The sequence below is a fragment of the Aethalodelphis obliquidens genome, unplaced genomic scaffold, assembly GCF_003676395.1.
Source record: "Aethalodelphis obliquidens isolate GAN/ISIS:26980383/991018 unplaced genomic scaffold, ASM367639v1 scaffold5, whole genome shotgun sequence".
Lineage (NCBI taxonomy): Eukaryota > Metazoa > Chordata > Mammalia > Artiodactyla > Delphinidae > Aethalodelphis > Aethalodelphis obliquidens.
In genome coordinates this window covers 41,062,385-41,082,499 of record NW_020837949.1, presented here as the reverse complement: position 1 = coordinate 41,082,499, position 20,115 = coordinate 41,062,385, and the positions used below count along the sequence as shown (strand labels likewise).

At 43.2% G+C, this 20,115-nt stretch overlaps 1 protein-coding gene across 4 annotated transcripts in view; it reads left to right on the top strand.

Moving 5' to 3' along the window:
* The window catches only part of EEPD1 (endonuclease/exonuclease/phosphatase family domain containing 1), a 120,793-nt gene that overhangs the window by 70,660 nt on the left and 30,018 nt on the right, over positions 1–20,115 (top strand). For all 4 annotated transcript variants that reach the window (XR_003431933.1, XR_003431932.1, XM_027102192.1 and 1 more), the window contains exon 3: positions 4,939–4,990. Coding sequence is in view for 2 of the 4 variants with exons in the window: in XM_027102192.1 (XP_026957993.1) it covers positions 4,939–4,990 (52 nt within the window). In the remaining 2 variants the exon portion in view is untranslated. The remainder of the gene's footprint in view (positions 1–4,938; positions 4,991–20,115) is intronic.

The window sequence follows — 20,115 nt, the reverse complement described above, 5'->3', positions numbered from 1 at the left end:
AGGTGTCAGCTTAGCAGCCACTTCCCAGGAAGCCTCCCAGCTTTATTATGCTCTTGCAGAGGGCCTCAAAGCACCCCGAGTTTGCCTCTAGAGAGCTCTCCTCACGTGGCTGATGTGTTACTTACCTGGTTCTTCCCTTACACTCAGAAGTTTGAAGGCAGAGGCTGCATTGTATCATTGTATTGTTGTACATCATCGTGTCCTCAGCATCCAATAGCGCCTGGTACATAATACATATCCCTTAAATATCTTATCTGCGCAGTGAACGTGTGGCTCCATGTATCACACCCTTTCTGCATTTATTGAAATCTGCTGTATCTCATGCACTCTACTATAATAAATGCAGTGGAAACTCAAAGCGCCAGAATCCTCAGAGAAAGGGAGCGAGAGTGAATTCTTGCTTCTGGTGCCCTGTAGCTCATAAGCTGTTCTGGAAGCGTGAGTTTCTGTGTAGTTGGGAGTTCACTCTTGAACTGCTTTTGCTACACCAAGAGAGTTACATTTTATCCGCCTTTTCAGGGGTCACTGAGGATCATTCAGTCTGCAGCTCTAAGCCACCCCCAGGCTGCAGGGGTGCCCTCCGTCTTCTGTCCCTTTAACTTTGCTGCTTTTCTTCCCTGCTGTCACTGGCTTCCTGGCACCTTCCCCATCACCACTTCAAATTACGTTACAGACCTCACTGTGCCAGCCACTATCTAGCTGAATAAGACGTCTGCCCTCAAGCGCCTCACCTCCTTGTAGCTTACTTAGCAGACATTAATTGCATGCATTCTAGGTCCTTCTAAGTGCTGCCCATCTTGACTTCAGAACTTGGCCTTGAAATGGCCATTTTTCTAAATAAATCACGGCTGTCAGCTGCTTTTGTGTGATTTGCCTCTCTTCTCAAAGTCAAGTGCGAAAAAGAAATTGCAGCTCCCATCTGATGGGAGCCCTGCTGTTTTCAGGGGATGCTGACCAGGCACCAGGCCACCCGAGAGACATGCGCTGTTTAGCGCAGCTCTGTGGTCCACGTTGGAACCCAGGAGAGTCTCAGAGAGACGTACCTCCCTGGGCTTGGGCCCTAGCAGGGACCATATTGCATTCATTTTGTTTTCCTGGTGCCTGGTGCCAGTATATATTTGTAGAATTAGCAAAAGGACAGAAAGAGGGAAGGAAGGAGGGAGAAATGGAAAAAGGAAGGGAGGGAAGGGGGAGCAAAGTCGAAACTGAGAGATGAGATTCCCTTCCAGGGTAAGAAGGTAGAGGTGTCGAATGGAGGATTTGGGAAATGGGCTCATTGCGTCTTCGTGTGTGTGAAATTTCCTCCCAGGGAGTATCTGATGTGCTAGAAGAACCTGATACCATCAGTACTGAAATAAATACTCCAGACTTGAAGAGTTTCCAATAGGGTAAGAACTAACAGTAGGATAGCTATATAACAGGAAACATCTCGAATACTCTTAAAGATTATAGCTCTAAGGAGGAAAAAAACACAACTTCCTGAAGAAATCCAATGTTATGAGCAGCTGTTGCAGTAACTTCTGATTAACATGTATTGTTTCCATTTTGAAACTCAAACCATCTAGATTTGAGTGTCCTATCCTCTTTTCTCCATCTTTTCCATCTTTTCTCCTTTGTGTTGCTGCGTTTTAGTAGTGTGAAAAGGTTTCTGTTTTTTTTCCTGCCCCTACCCAATACATGAATCCTATTTGGTATTGGTTTTAGAGCAAAAGTTAAATTGGTTTAATCTCACATGTCAACTTCAGTAGATTGGTTGTGGTTCACTGGAGAGTTCAGAAAGATTCTGAAGCTGTATCTAAGTTGAAAGGGGGTAAGTTCTGTGGAAAGAGGTGAAGAGGATTGGAGAGTGTACATGCCAAGTATTTGCCATTCCCGTTCAAGAGGAAAGTAAACTGGTGAGAGCAGGAACTAACATCCTTCAGGTTTTGACTAAGAAGAGTCAACTGAAGTTGTTTTAATTTCGTCTTCATTCAAAGCCTCAAACTGTTGGTTTTCAGATCATGTTCTACAGTGGTTTGAATGTAGTATCTTTGTGAATAGGGAGAAGAAGAGAGTTGAGTGTATTAACAGTGTTTAAACCTTTTCTCTAACCTGTCAATATCTGATACCTGATCCTAAACTGGACTTCATGACCATAGAGAAGGGCAGGAATGAGAAACTATTTTAAAAATTCCTCCAGTAAAAATATTTTCCAGTGGTTATTTCAGAAGTAGTTTAAGCTTCTGAAACTTGATCTACAACTGGAGTCTCCTTAGCCTATAACTTGCTGTCCAAATTGATAACCTGGGATCTAGAGGTGTGCATTGGCAATCATAGTGCACTGAGAAGTAGCCAATAGCTTTGACCTGCCACCAGACACATCCTGGCAGACATTTCTACAAATGCACATAGCACCGTTCACCCTGGGGAAGACACACAGTCATCTCACTGGAGGCCTTCCTCTTCAAGTGGAGAAACTGAGGCTTGCCAGTGATTTTAGCTGTCCACACTGATAGCGACTTGGCCTCTAAGCCCCTGGGCCCTGCCTGGAGGCCAGTAAATATTCCTGACTGTCCTTCCTGTGTCAGTTATAGACACTGCAGATGTAGTGAGAAGACCCTTGAGCTCCCAGTGTCAAAGAGCTTCCAGTGCTGGTTGGGAGGAAACAGACAAAAGCACCCTAACAAATGTTTTAAGGTACCAGTAAGTGCACTGGAAAAAAAACCCCGAAAACGAACCTGGTGACCAGGGATGCTGCTTGGAAGAGGCAGCATTTGCACTTAGACAGAAATGATGCAATGGGATGCAGTCGGTGTTGTCAAGATCTTGGGGAAGACTGTTCCAAGCCAGAGAAACAACAAAAGCAAACCCGTCCAAGAGACGAAGGAAAGTCAGTGATTGGAGCAGAGGGAATGCTCAGGGTCCTGTCCATTAGCCCTGATGCCTGCTAACTTGTTGTTGGTAGTGGTGATGGTTTCCTGTAGGCCTTGAAAACCTTTATTGCACTTGCTGAAGTTGCTTTAAAGTAAACCTTTGCATTTGGTTGGACAGGGCTTGCTTAGCTGTGCAGAGAGATTATGAAGAATTCGTAGATGGAGGTGAATCTTATCATGGGCATAACCCCTTTTGATGGAGGTGTGTGGTACAGATGGGGCCCATTTCTGCTCCAGAGAACCTGTGCAAGTTGGTGGGGACACAGTGACCAGCGACCACAAGCAGATTAACTGGGTGGGGAAGGAGCACGATGACACCATCGACAGCTGACCCACCCCTAAACAGTCTCGTTGAGCTCCTGCTTCCTCCTGCGTGCTGGCCTGTCCAGCCTTGGCCGCCTGCTCACTGCGTCCGCAAACACTTCAAAAGCAATTTGTCACAAAAGGGAAGATACCTCCCCTGTAAAACCTGCTCCCACGTCTGAATTCCCTCACTTAAGCTGCTGGCTGCAGTCTGGACTCTGGTCCCTAAACTGGAAACTGATGAGTTGTGTACACTTGAGCCCTTTCTCTCCCCTTGGTGCCTTTGCCCCCGCTGTCTCCCTGCGGGTCACCTTTCTCCCCAGTCCCCTCCCCTGGCAAGGCTGACCCGGTCCCTCCTGCAGGAAGCCACCTCTGACCTTGGCCTGGCTGGGCTCCCCTCTGTGCCCCAGAAAGTCCACTCGGCACCCTACTGGTCCTCTTCTGCTCTGTGGCCTCCAAGAGGCTGTGAGCTCCTCGTGGGCAGGGAGCAGGTCACAGTCATCAGGTGCCCTCGACCACCTGCACACAGTAGGGCTCAATCCATGTACGGTAACAGATGAGCAGCTGATCAGGCCCTCTTCATAAGGAGTGATTTAAGCTATTTGTTTGTTCTCATCAAAGGGACATCAAGGGAAGATTAATACTGAACATGGCCAACTATTTTCTTCTTTATATCCCTCTGAATTTATTCAGGTTGCTTACATAAGCAGCTATCAATTACTTTTAGAAATTTTTGTGGTGAAATGTACGTAACATAAAATTTACTGTTTCAACCGTTAGTAAGTATACAATTCAGTGACATTAAGTACATTCACATTGTTGTGCCACCATCACCACCATCTACAGAATTTTTTCCCAAACAGAAACTCCATACCCGTTAAATAATAACTCCCCGTTCCTCCCTCCCACAGCCCCTGACAATAGATAGAGACAACTATTCTACTGTCTGTCTCTTTGGGTTTGACTAGTCTAGGGATTTCATATAAGTGGAGTCATATAATATTTGTTCTTCTGTGTCTGGCTTATTTCATTTAGCATAATGCCTTCAAGGTTCCTCTGTGTCATAGCATGTGCCAGAAGTTCCTTCTTTTTTTTTTTTTTTTTTTTTTTGCGGTAGGCGGGCCTCTCACTGTTGTGGCCTCTCCCGTTGCGGAGCACAGGCTCCGGACGCACAGGCTCAACGGCCATGGCTCACGGGCCCAGCTGCTCCGCGGCATGTGGGATCCTCCCGGACTGGGGCATGAACCTGTGTCCCCTGCATCGGCAGGCGGACTCTCAACCACTGCGCCACCAGGGAAGCCCCAGAAGTTCCTTCTTTTTAAGGCTGAATAATATTTCATCATATATAAAATGTGGACCATATTTTGTTTATCCATTCATCCATTGATGGATATTTAAATTGTTTTCACCTTTTGGCTCTTGTGAACAATGCTGCCATGAACATGGGTGTGCAAATAACTGTTTGAGTCCCTGTTTTCAACTCTTCTGGGTATATGCCCGGAAGTGGAATTGCTGGATCACATGGTAAAATCACTTTTACAACTTAGAAACATTTTTAATACTTCTGAAATGGTCATTTCAGTTCAAGCCAAAGGTTACCTTGAGGTGGGAGGTGATTCAGAAATGCAGGCTAAAATTTCAGACTTTTGTTCCTGTGACTTGTCTGATGCTTGGTGATATAAAATGTTTTGTTTTTAAGTGTGGTTTTAATTTTTTCTTACAGCATCAAGCTGCTAGCTGTGCAAGAACTACTTGACAGAGAGGCCCTGGAAAAGGTAAATATTTTGTGCCTCTTACCCCAGATTTACAAACTTAGAGCAGAGTGCCACACACAGGAAAAACTCAACTCCCTGTCACCAGAGACAGCACTTATAGCAGAGTTGGTCTGTTATTTTGTGTTCTTAACAGTCAGTGAACCTTGCAAAATTTTCATCAACACGCCCCACATTGCTCATAGGCTATTAACACTTGCAAACTCTTCCTTGCTTGACTCTTTCAGAGTTGAGTGAAAGCAGAGGCTCGCCCTGCTGTGGGCCAAGCTCTGGAGCAGGCTTTCTGTGCCTGGAAATACCACACACAGGACGCCGCCCACATGCCAGATGCTGTGCTTCCCTCCATCTCTGCTTGTGTGTGTTCTTATCTGGGCTTATGGATGGTAGAATTGAGGCAGCAAGGTTAGGGGACTTGCCAGAGGAAAATTACCTAAGTGGCAGAGTAAGGATTTGAGCCCCAGAGTTTCATTTCCAAAACCAATGCTTTTTCTGTTTAATAGGCTAGTTCATGAGTTTGAGCCCCTGTGAGGACTACTTCTGAGCATTGGGAAACTCCCTCCCACCTAAGCCCTGGAAGGAGCTATCCAGTGTGTCTCGGTTTTCTACATTCAAGTCAAGTACTCAGCTGGGGATCTTTTGCCAGTTATGGGTTCAAGTTCTGTGTGGTGGGCTCCAAAAAGCAGGCTGGGCAGGTGCCGAGGAGGCCCAAGTGCCACCCCACGGGCCTCCCAACTCATACCAAGCTGCTCCCCTGGGTGGCTCAGGACTCTTCCCCAGTATGTGGCTGTGGGCGTTAGTTCGAATGTATAAGGTTGACGTAGAAGAAGATGGTTAGAGAGATAAGCACCCAAACAATGTTATCTTATTTGTAGAATTTAAAATGTTTGGATTAGTGATCCATCTGCTGGTTGGCACTAAAGCAAATAAAGTCTTTAAGCAGCAAGTGGTGGTGGGGGGGGAGGGGGAGGTGTCTGAGCTCTGGCTCTGAATTTAACGTCCCTGCAGCCTCATTGGTAACACAGGTAGGACAAGGGTGGGGCTGCCTGCCTGACCTCAGAGAGGTGACATGAGTCGGTGCAGTGGATGGGCGTTCTAAATGCCAAAGCGCTCCACTCATATTAATTCTTAATTACTCATTGTAATTCTTTAATCCAGCCATGAAAACAGACTAAGTCCACGTTATTATATATGAAGATTCTTTGTATGTTTTTGAAACTTTTAAAAAGTTACTTCTCCAAAACCAATTCTCTTCTCAGTGTTCACTACAGGTAATTGTTTTACTCCTCAATTCTCATCTACCTGACTAGTTAAAGAACCACAAGGAAAGATCTTTGTGGACCGTAGAGCTTTGCTACTCCAAGTGTGGTCTGCAGACCAGTAGCATCGTAAGCTTGTTAGAAACGCAGAGTCTCAGCCCCTACCCAGACCTCCTGATTCAGTTTGCATTCTCACAAGACCCCAGGTGATTCTTGGGCACCAAAGTCCAAGAAGTTCTCCCTGAGGAGTAACATTTACTATCACCATCTCTGCTGTTGACTAGACCATCTTCACAGAGAACCTCTGAGGTGTCAGCTTTTTTGCTTTTGTGGCAATCAAGCTCCTTTTTTTCACACCAAAAGTGAAGTAAACACCATAAGTCTATTTGTAAGAACCCAGTTTCTTTTGTTTTCTTGGTTTTTTTTGTGTTTTCCATTCTTTTTTTTTTTTTAATTGAAGTATAGTTGACTTACAGTGTTGTGTTAGTTTCAGGTGTACAGCAAAATGATTCAGTTATTCATATATATATACCTCTTCTTTTTCAGACTTTTCCATTATAGGTTATACAAGATATTGAATATAGTTCCCTGTGCTATACAATAGGTCCTTGTTGATTATCTATTTTATATATAGTAGTGTGTATCTGTTAATCCCAAACTCCTAATTTATCCATCCCCCTCTTCCGCTTTGGTAACCATATGTCTGTGAGTCTGTTTCTGTTTTATAAATAAGTTAATTTGTACCATTTTTTAGATTCCACATATAAGTGATACCGTATGATATTTGGTAAGAACCCAGATTTTATCTTTAGTTTGCCTGCTTCTTCCTTTCATTAAGAAGATAGTCTCATTTAACTTAATAGGTAGAGCCAGCAAGAATGACCTCGGTTAAACACACATCCTGCAAACCTCACACCTCTTCAACTGTCTTTGCAGCTGGGCTTCAAATGGCACCGTGCTTTCGGGTTTTGCAGTTACTAAACTCCTGAGGTCCCACCACGGTAGGACTGGTCACTTCTAGACAGATAGTCTTTCTCTTATAAGAGGGAAGCTATTCTGAAGGGGTCATTTCCCTCACAGCTACTTGCAGGTTCAACCTGACCAGTAAAATATTTAAATTATGTAAAACATAATATAAAAGGCTAAAAAGCAGCCGCAGTGTTTTGGAGTCTCCAAGACAATAAGACTTCTAGTGCTTTTTCTCCCTAATATTAGACATTGTTATTATGATCTTAGCGTTTCAGTTAAAAATTACCAGCCATTTGCCTGACTTGTACTTTCCTTGGCTTTAGGTAGAGAGCCTGTCCATTTTTGGAAGTGCCAAGGCTTTCTGGGTTTCTGCAGTGCACAGAGTCTGTTGTAGAAGAGCCAGGGTCCCCTCCCAACCTCGCCTCTGTTTGGCTGTTGGACCTGGCAGAGGGCCTTCCTCGGAGGCCTGGGCCCCTTTCGTTACCCATAAAACTGCTTTCTATTCCTTCTGTGGTGCCTTCCTCTAAAAGTCTCTAAAAGTCTTGGGTTTCGCAATTGGTCCTTGATCACACTGTGAAGAGGGGGAAATTCTCCTTTTCATGCTCTGCTTTCTAGATTTTTCTCTGCTCCTTGCTCCAGTGATCCTTACTGGTTTGGGGGCTTCTGTGTTTCACCTGCAGGGAGAGGAGAATGGTGAACACCTGCCCAGTGAACCCCATACATAGATCAGTAGAGTCCCAGTTTTTACCTCTTCAAATGCTCTTTGTTTTAATTCAGGTGCCATTGATTGGGGTGGAGACTGGGCACACCTGGGAGGTCAAGTCTCTGAATGTCTCTTCTCCACCAACACCACATAAAGCCATTTCCCAGACAAGTGACAGTGATTTTTCATTTATTAAAAAAATGTTATAAACCATACAATTAATAATTGCTTCTTTTTCTAAAAATCTGTTAGAACCTTGAGAAGATGGCTTACTATGCATAAATGTCAGGATATGTGACATTTCCTTGAAAAAGTGTTTTGGATTTGATGTGCTTTTTTGACCAGATCTCCATTAAACACCAAGAGCGAAGGCTTGCTCTGAGACAGATGCATGCCGTCCCACTCTCTCTGTTCTCTGTGCTTTAAGAGCAGGACGCTTTTGTTTTTTTGAACTTAAGTCACATAGGCTTGTTTCCCAGGCTTTATAAACAGACCCCATCTAATCCCTTTAAACACGGCATTGCATGAAAGGAAATAAAAATATTGGTACAGCTTGATTTAGTAAGATCATTTTTCAATGACCCTTTCAAACAGCTTCCTGCAAAGCTGCAAACAATAGTTTGGCCATTCCCTCCAGCTGGAGGTCACCCTCTCCCTGGAAGGGCCAGAGGGCAGAGCACCGACTGACCCCACCCGAGACCCAAGCCTGCCTGAAGAGCTGCCTGTGTGAGCCGGGCCTCCTAGAGGCTCAGGACGCCCAACCCATGGCCATCGCCAGTCCTACGCCTACCTCTGCCCACACTCCATTTGCAAAATTGTCTGGGACAAAATGCCTGCAGGTCTTCATGCCTGCTGCTGCTAGATATTTTTCCCAGAATCTCAGCTTTGAAGTCCCACTCTTAGTCTAGTTTTCCGACAGGTAGAGCAGATGATCTCTAAGACCTCTTGGTGCTTTCACGTGAGATAAAGCATATACATTTCACCAGCGAGCCTGAGACTAGAAAAACTGAACTTGACGTTTGCACACGGTGGCTAGTCAGGGACTCTTCCAGCTGAACCCTAGTGGTGGGCAACATTGGAATTAGAAGTTAGTAGCTTCCTGGAGATTTTCAGAAGGAAATAGGAGGTAAATAATTGTCACATAGAAGTGCATGAATAACCTAAGGATGCCAAGTGCTTGTATCTGTAACTGGTGGTGGTACGTTCTAAACATACACACACGCACATACATAAGCTCTAGCTCTGTTATTACACACTTTTGGAGTATTTTTCACTGTGATTTGGACTTCATGTTAATTTAGTGTGTGCAACAATTGAGTGCTTATGCTGTCCTAAATCGCACTACATACCAAGGGAGATAAAGTTATAAAAATACATTTGGGGCTTCCCTGGTGGCGTAGTGGTTAAGAAATCGCCTACCAATGCAGGGGACACGGGTTTGATCCCTGGTCTGGGAAGATCCCACATGCTGCGGAGCAACTAAGCCCGTGCGCCCCAACTACTGAACCTGCGTGCTTAGAGCCACAACTACTGAGTCCATGTGCCACAACTACTGAAGCCTGTGTGCCTAGAGCCCGTGCTCCGCAACAAGGGAAGGCACCGCAATGAGAAGACCGCGCACCACAACGGAGAGTAGCCCCTGCTCGCCACAACTAGAGAAAGCCCATGTGCAGCAACAAAGACCCAATGCAGCAAAAAATTAATTAATTAAATTTATATTAAAAAATACATTTGAATGGCATATGTGGAAAACCAGAATGTCAGAGCTCAGGGGATCCAACCCTGTCATTTGTCATTTTGCAGACAGGACACAGAGACCAGAGGTGTTGAAGTGTCCTCCTCGTCCAGGGCCCGTAACAGTTGTGTTGGTAGTCTACCATCAACCCTGGTGGACTCAGCTCCGTTCCAGGGCTCCCTTCAGTACAGCTGCTGCCTGTCTTCCATGGTCTCGTTTATCCTGGCCGTCAGCTTTAGCAGACTTTGCTGGTGCTGCTGTCGCTGCATATTTCAGGGCTGGGAGCAGATGCAGAGGGTTGGTCCCTGGCCCAGGTGATGGAGAACTGAAACCCAGATCTTCTAATCCTTGTGGCGAAACAGACACAGGCTTGTGGTGTTTGTCTCCATGAGCTCCTCTTGGCCCAGCAGGGGAGACAGAGAACGTGGGCTGGGGGTTAGAGGAGGAGGGCAGTCAGAGGTTCAGGGCTTGGGATGTGGACACTGTCCGGGAGCATCTGAGAGCAGAGGACCTCTCAGAGATGTGAGGGCGGCAGAGGGTCCAGGGGCCTGGGAGGGAAGGTGATGAGAAACGTGCAGGAGGGTAGAGAACACACAGCAGACTCGCCCTTTGTAGGCTCTGTGTCAAAATGAATTGCTTCAAGAATCTTAACGTAAAATACACCTTTTATGAAACAGTACTCTGTTTTGATTTTAAACTATCAGAATGAGATTCTTCAGCTCCCTGGGTTTATTTTTCTCCCACGCCTAGTCCTTCACATAGAGCTTAATTTGAATGCCATCTTGAGTGGTCAGTATTCATGTATCTGTTAGATTTTTTTTTAAGTGGATTGAGCCAGATCTGTGTCTAATCATGATTAAATTCATTGTAGTCATGTTCCTGGCTAGATCCCTTCCAGCAGGCAGCTTGCTACCTTCCTTGAAGGGCTAGTGAGCAGAAATGGGGGCCCCGGTGGAGCTCAGGCTCCTCGGGTTCGCTGTGTGGAGTCTGGCTGAGGCCCACAGGGGCCCCCACAGCCAGCCGCTCACCAGCTCTGCTTTGCAAACTGCACACTTGGGCCCTGACCCCGTTCTGGAAAGGGCTCTTGGCTGGGCTACACCGCAAGTACCTCAACTGTCAGAAAATGGAGCATCTTGGTGAATTATGGGTCAGGCTTCACAGTTCATTTTCAAAAAGGGAAGAAGATGCATTTTCTCCTATTCTTTTAAAACCGTCACAAGATACAATGTATTGAGGGGCTCCTGGTACCTTTCTCTGTTTATGAAAAGCTTTTATTTGAAGTGAGCAAAAAGTAGAGTCTCAAAATAGGACTTTTTAATTCCTTTTAGCTTTATTAGCTATCAAAGGTCAGCAAATTAAACAATGAGGGATCATTTTTTTTTTTTTTTTTTTGCAGTACGCGGGCCTCTCACTGCTGTGGCCTCTCCCGTTGCGGAGCACAGGCTCCAGACGCGCAGGCTTAGCGGCCATGGCTCACGGGCCCAGCCGCTCCACGGCATGTGGGATCTTCCCGGCCCAGGGCATGAACCCGTGTCCCCTGCATCGGCAGGTGGACTCTCAACCACTGCGCCACCAGGGAAGCCCGCAGGATCATTTTAAATGTACTATTACGTTGGCAAAGGTTTTTTTTTTTTTTTTAAGAAGATGTTGGGGGTAGTAGTTTATTAATTTATTTATTTTTGCTGTGTTGGGTCTTCATTTCTGTGTGAGGGCTTTCTCTAGTTGTGGCAAGCGGGGGCCACTCTTCATCGCGGTGCGTGGCCCTTTCTTGTTGCGGAGCACAGGCTCCAGACGCGCAGGCTCAGTAGTTGTGGCTCACGGGCCTAGTTGCTCCGTGGCACATGGGATCCTCCCAGACCAGGGCTCGAACCCGTGTCCCCTGCATTATCAGGCAGATTCTCAACCACTGCACCACCAGGGAAGCCCGGCAAAGGTTTTTAAACAATGATATGTAATGTTGAAGTTGTGATAACACCAGTGTCCCCATTCATTAGGGAGGGTAGTGACAAGGCGCTGTCCTTTTGAAGCTCTGGGGTGGTGTATTTCATTAGCCTTTGAGATGCCCCTACCCTGTGACCAAGGTAGATTCCTAGGAGTGTATTTAAGGAATGATCCATAAATATGTGGAAAAGGCATTTGACAGCATGCTTTATAATTATGAATCATTGCAGGCAGTTCACTGCTCAGTAGGAAGGGTGGGTTTAAACAGTCTGTGGTAGGTCTGCCCGTGGTCTGGTGTATGTGGCCATTAAAGATGATAATCATTTAGCCTTGTAGAAATTCGATATAATGTTTACAAAAAGGAGGATAAGCAGTTGTACCTGCTGTAATTACAACTATGTAAAAATGTATGTATTCATTCTTTCAACCAATATTTATTAAGTACTTGTGTCAGGCTTTGTTCTAGGCTGGGAGACACATACAGCTGTGATCAAGATGATTATCTTTCCTACCCTCATGTAGCTCACATAATTGGTGAGGAAAATGTTAACAAGTAAACAAATACTTATTTAAATACAATAGTGATAAGCAATGCCCCCCAAAACACCAAAACAAAATCAGGTCATGGTTGGGGACACATAATGTTCTCGTAGCATCCAAGGAAATATGAAAAAAACAAAACATAATTAGGTAATTCATTTTTCCTTTGAAATTTCCTTTATCATTCATTTAATATTCCTGGAATCAACTTTTTCACCCGCGGCACACGGGATCCTCCCGGACCGGGGCACAAACCTGCGTCTCCTGCATCGGCAGGCGGACTCTCAACCACTGCGCCACCAGGGAAGCTCATGGAATCAACTTTTGAAGATCCCGTAAGACCTCCAGCTGTGGCTGGAGGAGGCAGGGGGAAGGAACAAGGTGGATGGCAGGGAATCTGGAGGATGGGGCTGTGCACCAAGACAGAAGTGCCCTCTGAGTGCCCGGGAGTCCTGCACAGGAGGGTCTTTCTACATCAGGGCAAATGATGATGGGCCCTCCAGTCAAATGTGGTGATAGCTAGTTTTTAAACATCAAGTTTTATTAATATGCCAATGCATCCATTCATTTATTCACTGTTTGTGGCTGCTGTCACATTACAATGTCAGCATTAAGTAGTTGTGACAGAAAAGGTACAACCCACAAAACCCTGAATATTTATTATTTGGACCTTTGCTGAAAGTTTGCCAACTCCTGTTCTAGATCAGTGGTGCTTGGCGGCTGACCTCTGAAGTATCAGGTGAGAGCTGTACGACCCCATCCACAAAAATGCACCTATGAACCTATACATGCGGTTGAATTTACATTCTTGAAGCTTCCCCATGGAGGCCTTCAGGGTCATACTTCTGGGCCCTGGTGTAGGTAGGACTCATTTCTCTACACCAGAAATGCTGAAATATCTTCTCTCATTACAAAATGGTAGCCTAGTGAGGAAATGTTTCTCAGAGTGGGACGGCCCACCCTTCCCAGGGAGGCATAGTGCCCAAGGTGTGCAGGAAGGGTCCTTCATGTGGCTAGAGGCCAGTCAGATTTTAGATGAGACTGCATCCCATTGGCACAGAAATAGCATCCCTTTGGTTACCTTTTTGTGATTTATGGTTGATCCCATATTGGTTATTCTAAGGAGATTATCTGGTTCATAGAGTACCTGTGATCCCATTCTTCACCCCTTTCTTTCTAGCATCATTTTCTTCACTGGTAACTTGAGACATATTTAGATCTCCTGAAATCTGAAACGTGTTCCTACTGTCCTACTTTCCTCTTTGCTACTGTCCTATTTCTCTTCTTTCATGTACTCATAGTTATCTTGAATGTAAATTCCCACCCTACACAACCAACCTTCATCTCCTCTCAGCTGTCCTTAACCCTCAGGAGCCTAGCCCCTGTCCCAGTTAACCTAATAAATCATAGCTTACCCTAGCCAACTTCTAACCCAAAGCTTTTTTTTTTTTTTTTTTTTTTTTTTTTTGGGACCCGGGCCTCTCACTGTCGTGGCCTCTCCCGTTGCGGAGCACAGGCTCCGGACGCGTAGGCTCAGCGGCCACGGCTCACGGGCCCAGCTGCTCCGTGGCATGGGGGATCCTCCTGGACCGGGGCACGAACCCGTGTCCCCTGCATCGGCAGGTGGACTCTCAACCACTGCGCCACCAGGGAAGCCCCCAAAGCATTTTTATTGAAAATATTTTTTGCTTTCTATTGAAAAGTATTATGAAATAATTTTATATAGAACTTAAAATTTGTATATGCAATTGTCTATTTTCTTATAATTTCTGGGTACCTATTTCTGTTTTTATACTGCATCCATAATGATTTTATGTTAAAAAACATTTTAAAAAATTTTGAACCCATTTAGATACAAATAGGAGTGGGAAAAGGAAAGAAATCATTCCTAGAGCTTGTCTTATCTAGGTGAGCTGTACTGCTTGGGGAGTCTGAATCAACTGCTCTCTTCTACCTGTGATGGTTGTCCTTGGGGACACTCCCCTTGATGGTTCCATTACTTTGTCTTCATACTCTAAAAGCTTCATTACTTCTTAGTCTCCTAATTGATTCTGGACTTGTAGAGGAAAAGAAGAGAAATCTCATAATAGCCATATAGATCGCAAACTCAGGCAGAGGCCAAGGCAAGACCTATAACAAAAGCAGAAACATCATTTCATTCAGGTTTGAAAGTCAAGGGGGCCTTGAAAAATCACCCCTCTCCATCTTTTGCTAAGAATCATTTTATCATCAACTAGAGAGAATTTTGCTGGCATCTTCTGGTGGCTCATAAATGGTGGGCTGGTTTTGTGAACTTGTCTAACCTATGATTTAAACATAATGTGTTCATGTTAATATTTTTCTTGTGCTGACTCTCCCCTTGAGACACCCTCTTTCCTCTCTGAGAGGGCATCTGGAGGTTCCACTTCTTGGTAATGCCAGAGTAGCTTGTATCAGACTAACCTTTCCTCAAATAACAATTATAAACTCTGGGTAAAGTGCAAACAACTATTTGAAGGCACTTAAGAGAAACCAAAAACTGGAGAGATGTCAACCCTCAAAAGAAGGAACTAGCACTGGGTGAGTTCCACATCTATATGGCTTTTCCCCTGACAGCATTCCCCAGTCCGTGTGGGCAGCTAGAGCTCAGGCAGGTTTGGGGGATGTCATGAATCTTCTCTCTCTTTTTTTTCTTGGTCAGTCTATCTAAAGGTTTCTCACTTTTGTGCTGAGCTTTTCAAAGAACTTTCAGTTTCATTGATTTTTCTCTGTTGTTTTTTATTCCCTATTTCATTCACTTCTGCTCTAATCTTTATTGTTTCTTTCCTTCTCCTTGGTTTTTGGGTTGTTTGGGGTCTCCTTGCTTTTTCCAGTGTCTTAAACTGGAAGCTTAGGTTATTGATATGAGATCTTTCTTCTTTATTAGGAATCTACAGCTATAAATTTCTCTCTAAGCATTGCTTTTGATGACTCCCATAAGTTTTGGTATGTTGCATCTTCATTTTCATTCATCTCACAGTTTTTGTTTTAGATTTCCCTTGTGATTTCTTCTTTGACCCATTGTTTATTTGCAAGTGTGTTGTTTAATTTCCATTTATTTATGAATTTCCCACCAATTTTTTTGTTGTTGATTTCTAATTTCATTCCATTACATTGTCATCAGAGAAGATACTTTACTTGACTTCAGTCCTTTAAATGTATTTAGGCTTATTTTGTGGTCTACTGTACTGTGTGGTCTATTCTGGAGACTGTTTCATGTGACTTGAGAAGAATGTGTGTTTTGCTGTTGTTGGGATGAGTGTTTTGTGAATGTCTGTAGATCTATTTGGCTTATGTGGTTGTTTAAGTCTTTCAGTTCCTGTTGATCAGTTTAGTTCTATCCATTATTGAAAGTGGGGTATTGAAGTCTCCAGCTATTGTTGAATTGTCTGTTCCTTCCTTCAATTCTGACAGTTGTTGTTTTATGTATTTTGGGGCTCTGTTATTAGGTGCATATATATTTATAATGGTTATGTCTTTCTGATTGATTGACCCTTTTATTATTATAAAATCTCTTGTCATCTCTAGTAACAGTTTTTGTTTTGAAGACTATTTTTGTGATACTAGTATAGCCATTCCAGCTTCCTTATGATAGCTGTTTGTATGATGTAACTTTTTCAGTCTTCTTACTTTCCACTTACATGTATCTTTGAATATTAAATTTATCTCCTCTACCCAGCCTGTAGTTGGATATTGTTTTTTACTCAGCTTGACAGTCTCTGCCTTTTCATTGGGTTGTTTAATCCATTCACATTTAATGTTATTATTGATATAGTTGAGTTTACATCTGCCATTTTACTTTTTGTTTTCTATGCCTTATGTCTGTTTTGTTCCTCCTTTTCTCTTTCACTGCTTTCTTTTACACTAAGTGAATATTTTCTGAAGTAGCATTTTAATTTCCTTAATGATATTTTTTGCTATGCTTTTTGAGTTATATTCTTAGTGGTTGCTCCAGAGTTCACCATGTACATCTTAATTTATCAGATTTATACTAACTTAATTCCAATGAGATGTAGAAACATTACTCCTATGTAGCTCTATTCCCTCTTCCCCCTTTTTGTGCTATTGTTACACATATTACATCTAACTATGCTACAGACCCAACTATATATTCTTATGATCATTACTTTATATACTTTTATGTCTTTTAAAGAAGATGAGAGAAGGGAGGAGAACAAGTATATTTTAGAGAGTTAACTACATTTACCTTCTTAGTTACCATTTCTGATTTTCTTTGTATGTTCCTGTGGATTCCAGTTACCATTTGGCATCATTTTCTTATTTTAGCTCATCTTTACTCCTACCCAGCTCCTTTGTGGTGGTCAGCTGTATTATATTTCTATATGTTATAGACCCAACAATACAACTGTATACATGTATTAATATTCACACAATATGAATAAAGGAGAAGAAATATGTATTCATACTGTCTTTATAATTATATAATTACCTTTACTGGTTCTTTTCATTTTTTTCATGAGGATTTGAGTTGGTCTGGGGTCACTTGCTTTCAGCCTGAAGAACTTTCTTTGGTATTTCTTATAAGGAAGATCTGCTAGGAACAAATTCTCCCTTTTTTTTTGTCTGGGAATGTAGTTCATCTTCATTTTTGAAAGATTGTTTTTCTGGATATGATTCTTCATTGACACTACTTTGAATATGTCATTCTACTGCCTTCTGGCCTTCATTGTTTCAGATGAAAATTTAGCTGCTAATCTTATTAGAAACAAGTGAATTTTGAAAGCTGACTATATTCCTAGACACCACATTTACTGAAGGGGTATTTTATTTTGGGGGTTTCTGAAAAGTGGCTCTTACTCAGTGTCCCAAAGCTGGTTCAAATTTAGTGACACAATTTCATTTGTTTGAGGAGACTTCTAAGGCATTATCTACATAAAGTCCAACAAAACATTTCACTTGGTTTTGGCAAAGAGAAAAATGAAAAGTAGACAGCATTTTGATATTCTAGTAAGACCAAAGACTTTGTACTAAGAACTATCTGAGTTTAATTCTCAAATTATAAGTTATGAAATCAATTGAGTAAATTACAACCATCATTTGTTTCATTGTATATGTATATGGATGGATTGATGGATGGATGAGTGGGTGGCTGTCTGGATGAATGGATAGGTGGATGGGTGGATAGATGGATACAGACATACCTACACAGTTGGCAGGCAGACACATGGATAGAATATACCAGATTGACATATAAAAATTTATTTATTGCTATGAGTCATGGTCAGAAATGCTTGAAAACTGCCATTCTAGACCATTTCTTGGCTTGAAAGAGGGGAAGACGGCATGCTCTGGGATTGTTTTCCAGCACTGGAAAGGCTCTGCTTACCTTTGGGTATATCCTAAGCACTTTTCCCTCCTGCCTTGTTAGTCTCTTAACTCTTTTTTGCTTTTGAACAGTAAGAAAATATGCCCAACTCATTGCATTACCCCCAAAATTGTTCCATGTAGCCATCACCTTATACAAACACTCACACAGCCATGATGACAGGAGTTATATGCAATTTCCTGTCTTATTTGGTCCACCCTAAAATGCTTCTCTTACCAGGAAATGCTAACAATGAGTTGGTACAGAGAGAACTTTCAATTCACTGTTTTAGAGAATTCTGAGAGTTTTTGTGAATGATTCATTCACTCATTTCTTGAGAGCATGACTTTGTATTTAGCAAAATTCAAGCTTCTTTATAATTTTAAATGAAACGGAAGGGCTGGCAGGTGAAACTATTTGGCTCAGTTGCTAAAAACATTTATGCTGGATGTTCTCATTAGGTAAAATTATCCTGATTGAGTTGGTCATTAAGGCTTGCTTTGCCAGAATTAATTCAGTGGAGAGATCTATCAGATTGCTAACCACCTACTTAGAATGAGTAATTCCTACAGCTGATAAAGTATTTTTTGTTAACCTTTGGGAGGCACTGAAATGGTGAGTTTGGGCCTTAACAAGACTCCCAACTTCTGGGAGAGCATCCAACCCACTTTTAGAGATTTTGATCTATCTTTGCAGAAATTCAGAACCGTATACTGACATCCCTTATGAGCATAATCCAGGACCCCTTTCTAGATCCTAGACTTGGTTTCCCCACCGCACTCTGTACTGCCGCCCCATTCCTTCTCTTGCCCTGTCTGTCCCGCCTAACCCTTGTCCACGAAATGCAGGCTTATTTTCACATGCAGAGTTAATTAGGTTGGAAGAAGCCAGCCAGGGAAAACAAAGCAGCTCTCATATATGAGTTACTGTAAAATGACCTGCCCTCCTAGTTAGCAGTTAGTGGCTTCCTACACAAGTGGCCAGTCAAGAGATTTCATGGCTCTGTAGAATCACTGTTGTGTCACAGAGCATCTTCCTGTTGTGTCCAGCTCTAGGGATCCAGAAGGATGAGAAGTACCCAGGACTAAAACAAGATCCCCGGCATTAACAAGCCAAAGGGCTGAACCTGGAAGGGAAGATAACAAATTCTGGGTTTTTGCCTGAATTCCCAACATTTGCACCAGCTCCAAGGTTGAGTGGGGACGGGGGCATTAGAGCCTTTTCCCCCTTGATTAAGAAATCAGACTGTAGTTTTGCGTTATTGCTAATCTTCTCTGTCAGGCATGCTTTGTCTCCCTCCCTCTCTCCGTCTGGCTGAAACCTCTACTTAGAAAATAAATTGCCACGTATCGATTGTTCATTTTGTTTCTCATCACCCAGACGTCCTTGTTATGCACTTAGCTTGCTTGGCTATGTTTGTGAACAAGAGGGGAAGAAGTAATAAGTATTTCTAGCCTTCATGTTAGGATGTGGGAGGGACTTTTTTTATGCTGTTTTTGGTGCTTAATTTATTTAGTAAGAACACTGAATCACCTTTTATTTATGAAAAACAATAAAGCGTGTGTGTGTGCTTATACATCTTCTTCATGGACAAAGTTCAAGCCAATTAATTGGTGTTTATACTAAGACTTCCTAGAAAAGTGAAATGTCTAGAAAATGTGGAAGCAGAGAGAAAAGTTAAAACATATAAAATTACTACTTGGTCTCTGTAATTTTCATTTCAATCCTTCCTTTGTATGGTTACCAGAGTAACCCTCCTAAAATGCAAGTTTGATCCTATTACTGCCCTCCTTGTAGTTGCCTCAGCTGGAAGCTGCGTGCTATGATGGGAACATGGACATGGATTTGGGTCCTGGCTCAGCCATTTGCCCTATGGGTGATCTTATCCCCTCCAGCCCTACATCTCTCATTTCTTGAGCAAGGAGAATGCCTCTCTCACAGAGCCGTAGTGTGGGTCACATCACACAGCATGTGTAAAGAGCCAGCAGTGGTACTTGGCTCATGGCAAGCGTTCTAGTAAAGAGGACACCGGGGTTACAACCCATGAATATGGAGTCATCCTTGTGCCTGCAGGACACTGTCATGACGTCCATGTGGCCCCGTCTGGTTGCAACTTGATCTTTGTGTCACTCCCCTCTGTCCTGTTTGCTTTCACTCCACCCACTCCCAGTAATTTGGAAGGAGCCTGAAAAGCCTGTGAAACTAACATCAGACAGTTTGGCTATTTTTACTTGCCTCTGGCCAAAAATGTGATGGGAAGGGAGGTTGACTGAAAGATAGTTCGGGGATTTGGCTTTCCATTCTTCCCATTTGCACAAAAAAATTGAGAACCAAGGGGTCTCAGGACGTTCTCCAAAATGAGGATGCTATTTTCATGAACTACCACCTACAGTTCCTGCTGCCATAAAGTGTCTGGGAGTGAAAAATTGCAGGTCTTTCTATCCCTGGCTGCCCACATAGAAAAGAACAATCAAATCTATGTGGTTTGCCCTGAAATAAAATAGGAAATATGCAGGCTTTAGAGACTAGGATTTGGCATAATGCAAGTCAAAATAAAGTAAGTCATGAATCCGTAATACTTTCACCCACAGCTTTGAAGTCTTTATGATTATTGCTGCTGAGGACGACAGGCTGCATAAA